The sequence below is a fragment of the Lucilia cuprina genome, chromosome 3, assembly GCF_022045245.1.
Source record: "Lucilia cuprina isolate Lc7/37 chromosome 3, ASM2204524v1, whole genome shotgun sequence".
Classification (NCBI taxonomy): domain Eukaryota; kingdom Metazoa; phylum Arthropoda; class Insecta; order Diptera; family Calliphoridae; genus Lucilia; species Lucilia cuprina.
This window is the reverse complement of record NC_060951.1, coordinates 5,324,144-5,332,846: the sequence shown is the minus strand read 5'-3', so window position 1 is coordinate 5,332,846 and position 8,703 is coordinate 5,324,144. Positions and strand designations below refer to the sequence as shown.

General features: G+C 28.2%; 1 protein-coding gene and 1 pseudogene across 1 annotated transcript; both read left to right on the top strand.

Moving 5' to 3' along the window:
• Nucleotides 1-1,178: 1,178 nt before the first annotated feature.
• Nucleotides 1,179-1,847, top strand: LOC124418739 (UDP-glucosyltransferase 2-like). Its single transcript, XM_046945975.1, has one exon. The coding sequence runs from the start codon at nt 1,179-1,181 to the stop codon at nt 1,845-1,847; it is 669 nt and encodes a 222-aa protein (XP_046801931.1).
• Nucleotides 1,848-2,219: 372 nt separating this feature from the next.
• On the top strand, nt 2,220-8,383 carry LOC124418859 (annotated as a pseudogene).
• The last annotated feature ends 320 nt before the right edge of the window (nt 8,384-8,703 follow it).

The following is an 8,703-nucleotide window of genomic DNA, read 5'->3' as shown; positions in this document are numbered from 1 at the left end:
ACTAGAACAGAACTAGAACAGAACTAGAACAGAACTAGAACAGAACTAGAACAGAACTAGAACAGAACTAGAACATAACTAGAACAGAACTAGAACAGAACTCGAACATAATTAGAACAGAACTAGAACATAACAGAACTAGAACAGAACTAGAATTGGTTTAGACTATGGCAAAACTTTACTAGAGCTAGAACTAAATCTAGACTATAACGAAACTAGACTAGAATTAGATTGGAACTAGACTAGAAGTAGACTAGAACTAGACTAGAAGTAAACTAGAACTAGACTAAAACAAGATTGGAGCTATACTAGATTTAGGCTTGAACAAGATTAAACTAGACTAGACTACAACTAGACCACAGACTAGTTGCAAAACTACACTGGAACTAGACCAGACTACAACTAAACTAGAACTAGACTAGAACTAGACTAGAGCTAGACTAGAACTAGACTAGAACTAGACTAGAACTAGTTTAGAACTAGACTAGAACTAGACTAGAACTAGTTTAGAACTAGACTAGAACTAGACTAGAATTATTTTAGAACTAGATTGGAACTAGACTAAAACTAGACTAGAACTAGAACTAGACTAGAACTAGAACTAGACTAGAACTAGACTAGGACTAGACTAGAACTAGAACTAGACTAGAACTAGACTAGAACTAGACTAGAACTAGTTTAGAACTAAACTAGAACTAGGCTAGAACTAGACTAGAACTAGACTAGAACTAGAACTAGACTAGAACTAGACTAGAACTAGACTAGAACTAGACTAGAACTATCTACAACTAGACTACAACTACAATACAACTAGACTACGACTAGACTACAACTTGATTAGAACTAGACTAAAACTAGACTAGCCTGTTCAACAACTGAACAAAATCTGAACAACACTAGCTAGTTTATAAGTAATACAATCATCATTACAGACAACACTATAGTTTTAATTATGTAGTTAACTATAGTTTAAACTACAGTCGATTCAATTATCAGCTGCTGGTGTGTATTAATAAGCATTTGTTTGTATTGTGAGCATGTTGTTTTTTATCAAGTTGATAAAGAGCATTTGTTTTTATCAGTATTGAAACGTTGAATGTTTTTTGAATAACTTATCAGTCTTTAGCGAGCCCTCAAACGTTATTGAGTGTTTTTTTAACCAAGTGATTTAAAGTGAAATGAATATCCATAACATTGCTTTCATAATAAGCTCCCTAAGCTGTTTAAGCTTCTTGCAGGCGGCAAATATTTTGGGTTTTTTCCCCTCACCCTCTAAATCTCATCTAATCATACACTCCTCTATAGCGGAAACTTTAGCAGCAGCTGGTCATAATGTCACCGTTATAGCAGCATTTCCCAATCTTTTACCTAAAGCCAAATATCAATATATACATTTAGATGACCATAGAGTGAATGTTCATCCATTTGCTCAATCTTTGGTGAATAAACCAGAACCGTTTTATAAGAAATTTAAAACTTTAATTGATATGATAACGTCGGGCGGCAATGGCACTATGCAACATCCGAAAATGTTGAAATTTTTAAGCACCCATGGAAGTGGTGATTTTGATGTTATTATTTTGGGTTATTTTATGAATGATTTTATGTTGGGTTTGGGTGCTCACTTTCAGTGTCCTATTATTCTATCATTTATGGTTCGTTCAATATTTGCTATTGATACGATACTAGGTAATCCACAATTACCGTCCTATGTACCGACTTTATTTGATAATCTACAACAGCCTATGGATTTTGGCGATAGAGTGAGAAATTTTCTGCTCACTTTAGTGGAAGGTAATGTTATGTTACCGTATATGATGAGGAAGGTGGATGAAATATATGGGTGAGTAGCAAAAAAATTTAAAGTTGAGTGAAGTACTAAAAGTATTGAAAAAATACTTAGGTACCTTTTTGTCAAAAAAGTACTTAGGTACTCAGGTATGAAACCTGGGTCACTAACAGGTATAAAACTGGCTTTCCCTTTTATAAAACACATAATAAACCTTTAATAAGCAATTAAATCTCTACTAAAACATGATTTACTTTGTACTAATGACTAATTAACTTAAGGTTCGTTTACCTGTGGGATTTTGTAAATTTACAAAAGTTTACAACTTACAATTGTAAGAAATTTACAATTTGTCAATTAGTCTTACACCGATCTTCTTAACAAACGTGTGTTCCTAGTTTTAAGTGCGTCCTAAAGAAAATTCCACCAAAATATTTACAAAACCTTTAACAACATGTTAAAACTTGTCTTCTTCCTAATGAGCCTCCTAACATCTGCCTATTACGCACCCATTCAGGCTGCCCGTATTTTAGCGGTATTTCCCTCACCCTCAAAATCTCATCTTCTTATACACTGTGCCATAGCCGAGACTCTAGCGGCCGATGGACATGAGGTCACAGTAATTGCCACTCTTCCCAATATGTACGCTCAAGCTAAATATCATTATTTGCAAGTTGATGGTGCCATGTTTCTTACAAACTTTGCCCAAGAAATGTTGGAAAAACCTGCTCATATCTATGGAAAATTTAACGGTGCTGTCTCTCATCTACTACAAGTGGCCAATGACACCTTAAATCACAACAAAATGTTGCATTTCCTTCACAACCATAAAGCTGGAGATTTTGATGCTCTTATTTTGGGTTATTGTCTAGATGATTTTGTTTTGGGTTTGGGCGCTCACTTTCAGTGTCCCATAATTTTATCATTTATGATACAACCTATATTTCCCATACAACATATGTTGGCCAATCCTTTGCAGGCATCATATGTACCTACTCTATATAGTGGTCTACGGCAGCCCAGAAATTTGTGGAAAGGGTTAAAAACTTTTTGGCTCATGGTTATGAACAAATGATTTTGTTTCAATTAATAAAATGGAAAATGAAAAAGTATTATAGGTGAGTGGTAAAATTAAAAAAAAGTAGTAAAAAATACTACTTTTTTAAAAAAAAATTTAAAAAAAACTTAAAAAATGTTATCAAATGAATATAAAAAATTAAAGAAATTCAAATTTTAACTAAAAAAGACATTTCAGAAAAAAGTAGTAGAAATAGTAGTAGTTCTACTACTATTTCAAAAATACATAAAACTAGTTAAACAAGGTTTTAAACATAAATTTCTTGATACCTATAAGAAATATTTTGATTTTTAAAATTTTTTACAACAAGTTTTTTCAAAGAGTAGTATTTCTACTACATTTTAAAAAAAGTAGTAAAACACTCAAAAGTTGTTATAAAATTTAAAAAAAGTTTATAAATAATTAAAGAAATTCAAATTTTAACCAAAAAAAAACTTTTCAAAATAAGTAGTAGAAATAGTAGTAGTTCCACTACTATTTCTAAAATACATAAAACTTGTTAAAAAAAGGTTTTAAACATAAATTTATCGATTTCTATAAGAATATTTTCAGTTTTTACTACTTTTTTAAAAAAAAGTAGTTTTTGAAAAATGTAGTCGAAATACTACTATTTTAAAAAGAAGAAAAAAATGTGTTAAAATCAAAAATTTTCCTAGAAAAATTAATAAATAGTATTTAAAATCTGTTTGAACAAATTTTACTATTTTTTTGAAAAAGGTAGTAGAAATACTACTTTTTCAAAAACGTAAGAAAAATCGAAATTTATGTTTCTATAGTCTTTAAAACAATGTTTAAGGAAAATTTTTATCAATTTCAGTCTTATATTTTTCATTTTTAAAAAGTAGTAGAAATACTACTATTTCAAAAACGTAAGAAAATTCGAAATTTGTATCTTTATAGTCTTCAGAAAGATGTTTAATGTAAATTTTAATCAATTTCAGTCTTTTATTTTTCTTTTTTAAAAAGTAGTAGAAATACTACTTTTAAAAAAAAAAAACGTCAAAAATCCAAAGTATGTGTAAAGAAGTCAATAAAGTCGTATTTTAAATAAATTTTAACAAGTTCTATGCATTTTTGGAAAAAGGTAGTAGAAATACTACTTTTTCAAAAATTTAAATAAATCAAAATTTTTATCTCTGTAGTCTTTAGAAAGATGTTTAGTGTAAATTTTAATCAATTTCAGTCTTTTACTTTCCATTTTTAAAAAGTAGTAATAAAACTACTTTTTAAAAAACGTTAAAAAATTAAAAATTTTGTCTCTTAAGCCTTAAGAATGATGTTTTAAACACTTTTAGGTCATTATATATAATTTTTAAAAGGTAGTAGAAATACTACTTTTTTCAAAAAGTTGTATAAATCATATTATTTGTATAAGAAAACATGAAAGTTTATGTTTAGAAGCTATTTTAAAAAAATTTATGAATTTTTGAAAAAGTAGTAGTAGTATATACTACCTTTTTGAAACACGTTCAAAAATCAAAATTTTGTCTCCAAAGTCTTTAGAATTGTGTTTTATCTCTCTTTTAAACCATTATTTAAAATTTTAAAAAAGGTAGTAGAAATACTACTTTTTTTCAAAATGTTATGAAAATCATAAAATTTGCTATAGAAACCAATAATTTAAAGTTTTAACTCTATTTTAATGATTTTGTAAAGTTTTTAAAAACGTAGTAGAAATACTACTTTTTTCAAAAACTTAAAAATGTGAAATTTTGTGTCTCTAAAGTTTTTATAATGGTGTTTTATGTAAGTTTTAAACATTTTTTTAATTCTAAAAAGGTAGTAGAAATACTACTTTTTTTAAAAAGTTATAAAAATCAAAAAAATTGCTTAAGAACCCAATAATTTCAAGTTTCAACGCTATTTTAATGATTTTGTGAATTTTTTAAAAAAGTAGTAGAAATACTACTTTTTTTCAAAAACTTGTAAATGTGAAATTTTTTGTCTCTAAAATCTTTAGAATGAAGTTTTACAAAAGTTTTTAACACTTTTAGTCCATTTTTTGTAATTCTAAATAGGTAATAGAAATACTACTTTTTTTCAAAAAGTCATAAAAATCATAAAATTTGCTATAGAAACCAATAAGTTAATGTTTAAAATCTATTTGAAAGGTTTTGTGAAGTTTTAAAAAAAAGTAGTAGAAATACTACTTTTTTGAAAAAAGTGTAAAAATAACAAAAATAGTGTATAAGTAGCGTGAATTGTTAAAAGTTATGCTGTTCTATATGATTAAATACTTGTTTTATTACCCTCTCTTTCATTCTCTCTCTAGCGCTTTGTCTTGAACTAAAAACTCTCTTAAATGTTTTTGTTTTAGAATTCTCTTAAATAAATAACTCTTTAGTTTAATTTGCAAAATATACAATCAATTGAAATAACAAACAAAAAAAAACATTGAAATTTATTAAAAGGTCAAAATTTCATCTTTTAATTGTATTTTTTATTATTTGCTGAGTTGGGAGGGGGTAGCTAAAGTGGCTAAACATGATGTGCATGTTCTTAAGTAGTATGCGGTTTTAAGTTTGCGTGTTTACAACTTTTGTTTTAAATAACAAAGAGTAAACTAAATATAATAATAAAAATTAATTTATATGATCAAGAGCTACCTGGTGTGGTGCTCACGCTCAAACAATAGAAATTGTTATAGAAAAAAATGCGCAATAGATAATCAGTTGCGGCACGTGCTGCTGCTACTGCTGTTTATTATTATGTCACTGAAATGATGAGTTTGCAAAAATCTTGTTATGGGTGAAGTAATTGTTTTTTTTTTTTGAAAATTTAAAATTTTTAAAAAAGTTTGAATTTTTGAACTTAATATCGAAATTGGAAAAATGTCTCAAAATAGAAGATTTATGAACAGCATTTCATTTCCTTTTAAATAATATTGATTTGTTAACCGTTTTTTGCTGAAAAATTCACAATTTCTCGATGTTCGAATTTTTCGAACTTAATTTCGAAATGCGAAAAATGTTCCAAAATTTAAGATTTATAAATAGTATTTGATTTCTGTCTTAATAATATTGATTTTTCAACCCTTTTTGCTGAAAAATTCACAATTTCTCGATGTTCGAATTTTCGAACATAATTTCGAAATTTGACAAAAGTCTCAAATTAAGTGTTTTTTGCATAGCTTTTGTTTTCTTTCTTAAAAATATCGTTTTATTTATCATTTTTTGTTAATTTTTACTAAGTTTTAACTATGTTCGAATTTTCGAACTTAATTTCGAAATTGGAAAAATGTCCCAAAATTTAAGATTTATGAAAAGTATTTGATTTCTATCTTAATAATATTGATTTTTTAACCAGTTTTGCCGAAAAATTCACATTTTCTTGATGTTGGAATTTTCGAAATTAATTTCGAAATTCAAAAAAAGTCTGAAATTAAGTGTTTTTTGCATGTCTTTTGTTTTCTTATTTATAAATATCGATTTATTTTTCATTTTTGTTAATTTTAACCAAGTTTTGATATGTTCGAATTTTCGAACTTAATTTCGAAATTATGAAAAAGTGACAATTTAAGTGTTTTTAACATAGTTTTTATTTTCTTTCTCATAATTGTTGATCTATTTATCATTCTTGTTAGTTTTAGGCATGTTTTTCTATGTTCGAATTTTCGAACTTAATTTCGAAATTAGAAAAAAGTCTCAAATTAAGTGCTTTTGGCATAGTTTTTGTTTTCTATCTCATAAATGTTGATTTATTTATCATGTTTGTTAGTTTAAATCAAGTTTTGCTATGTTCGAATTTTCGAACTTAATTTCGAAATTCGTAAAAAGTATCAAATTAAGTGTTTTTTGCATAGTTTTTGTTTTCTTTCTCATAAAACTTGAGTTACTTCTGAACAATTTTTGATCATGTTCGAATTTTCGAACTTAATTTCGAGATTAAAAAAAACAAAGAAAAATTTTGTTTTTTATTTATTTTTAATTGATTAAATCAATTTAATTAAAAAAAAGTTAAAAATATTTCTCTAAATATTTATTTCCTAAATTTTCGTATTTGTAGTTATAACGCTTACATTGTGTTTTGACTTGAGCAGAAAACTAGCTCTGTCACTAAGTTCTCATTAAAAAATCAAGTCATGTTTAAATACATTTTGTTTTCCTGTTAAAATTTCGAACGTGTTTCTTTCCACTTTTAAGTCATAATGAATCAGCAATATTAAGAAATATTAATACATTTTTCAACACACGACTATGAGTTAAACAAATTGTTATTAAACATATTGTTGTTAAACAAATAAAATGTGAAAAAATTTGTTTAAACAATTTTAAAAGCTTATCAAACGTAAATAAATTGTTTACAAATTAAATACAAAGGTCAAATGCTTAAAAACAAACTAATTTCAAAAGAAAAATTTATGTTCAACCCTTTAACTACTGCAGCGAATAAGATTTCTTCTACATCCCCTAAAGTATACTAAACTTTTTATAATTAAAAAAACAAACACCCTTAACATATGCTAAACTTTTTTCTTTATATTAAAACAATTTTTTCTCTTTCTAGATACAACTTCCCCGCCGATCGTTATCCCCCCCTGGAAGAGGTCTACAAAAACGTTTCTCTAGTCTTAACCAATCATCACTTTAGCCAGGGTCCCATAAGACCCAATGTATTAAAGAAAAACCCGATCCTTTACCACAAGATTTAGCTGAAATTATTGAGTCATCCGATAAAGGTGTCATTTTCTTTAGTCTGGGTACCAATGTCCAGGGTTCTAATCTCTCTAAGGACAAAGCTAAAATGATTTTTAATGTTCTCTCTAAACTACCCTATACCGTTCTACTTAAATGGGGTGATTCTGATTTCCCGGGTCAATCGAAAAATATGATTTATCGCTCTTGGTTGCCTCAAGATGATATCTTGGCTCATCCTAAAGTCAAACTGTTCATAACTCATGGTGGTATGGGCAGTGTGGTAGAATCTCAATATCATGGTGTACCCATGGTCGGTATACCCTTCTTTGGTGATCAACACTCAAATATAGCCAATGTCGTGAAGTCTGGTTTTGGTCTCGGTTTGGAGTATGCACGTTTTAGTGAGGAAGCCTTTAGACAAGCTGTAGTTGAGGTTTTGGAAAATCCTTCTTACACCCAAAATGTACGAAAATTCTCGGAATTATATCGTGATAGACCCATGACTCCTCGCCAGTTGGTGCGTTACTGGGTGGATTATGTTATTAGACATAATGGTGCCAAACATATGCAGTCGCCTGCCATAAATATGACCTGGTGGCAATTGTATTCGCTGGATGTTATTGCCTTCCTATTGAGTATAATTCTAGGTGTTGTTGCTCTTTTAGTGGGTTTGTGTAAGCTGCTGTGCTGTCGTGGCAAAGGAGCCACTAAGGCCGCCACCAAGAAGGTGTCCAAGAGCAAGAAACAAAAATAGTTAAAATATCAATATTTTATAATGAACCCAGACCGCTTTAGTAGTTTATATAAGGAAACTTTTTTAAAAAGTGAAAAAATATTTGTTTAAATAAATTTTAATAAAAAAATTAAATTTTGTAAAAATGTATAATCTATAAAAACTATGACTAGCCTAGACTATAAAGGACTATAGACAAGTCTATAGACACGACTATAGACTAGTTTATAGAATAGTCTAATGACTAGTCTATAGACATGACCATAGACTAGACAATTGACTAGACTAAAGACGAGACTATAAGCTAAACTATAGACTAGACTTTAAACTAGACTAAAGACATGAATATAGACTAGCCTATAAGACTATAGACTAGACTATAGACTAGACTATAGACTAGACTATAGACTAGACTATAGACTAGACTATAGACTAGACTATAGACTAGACTATAGACTAGACTATA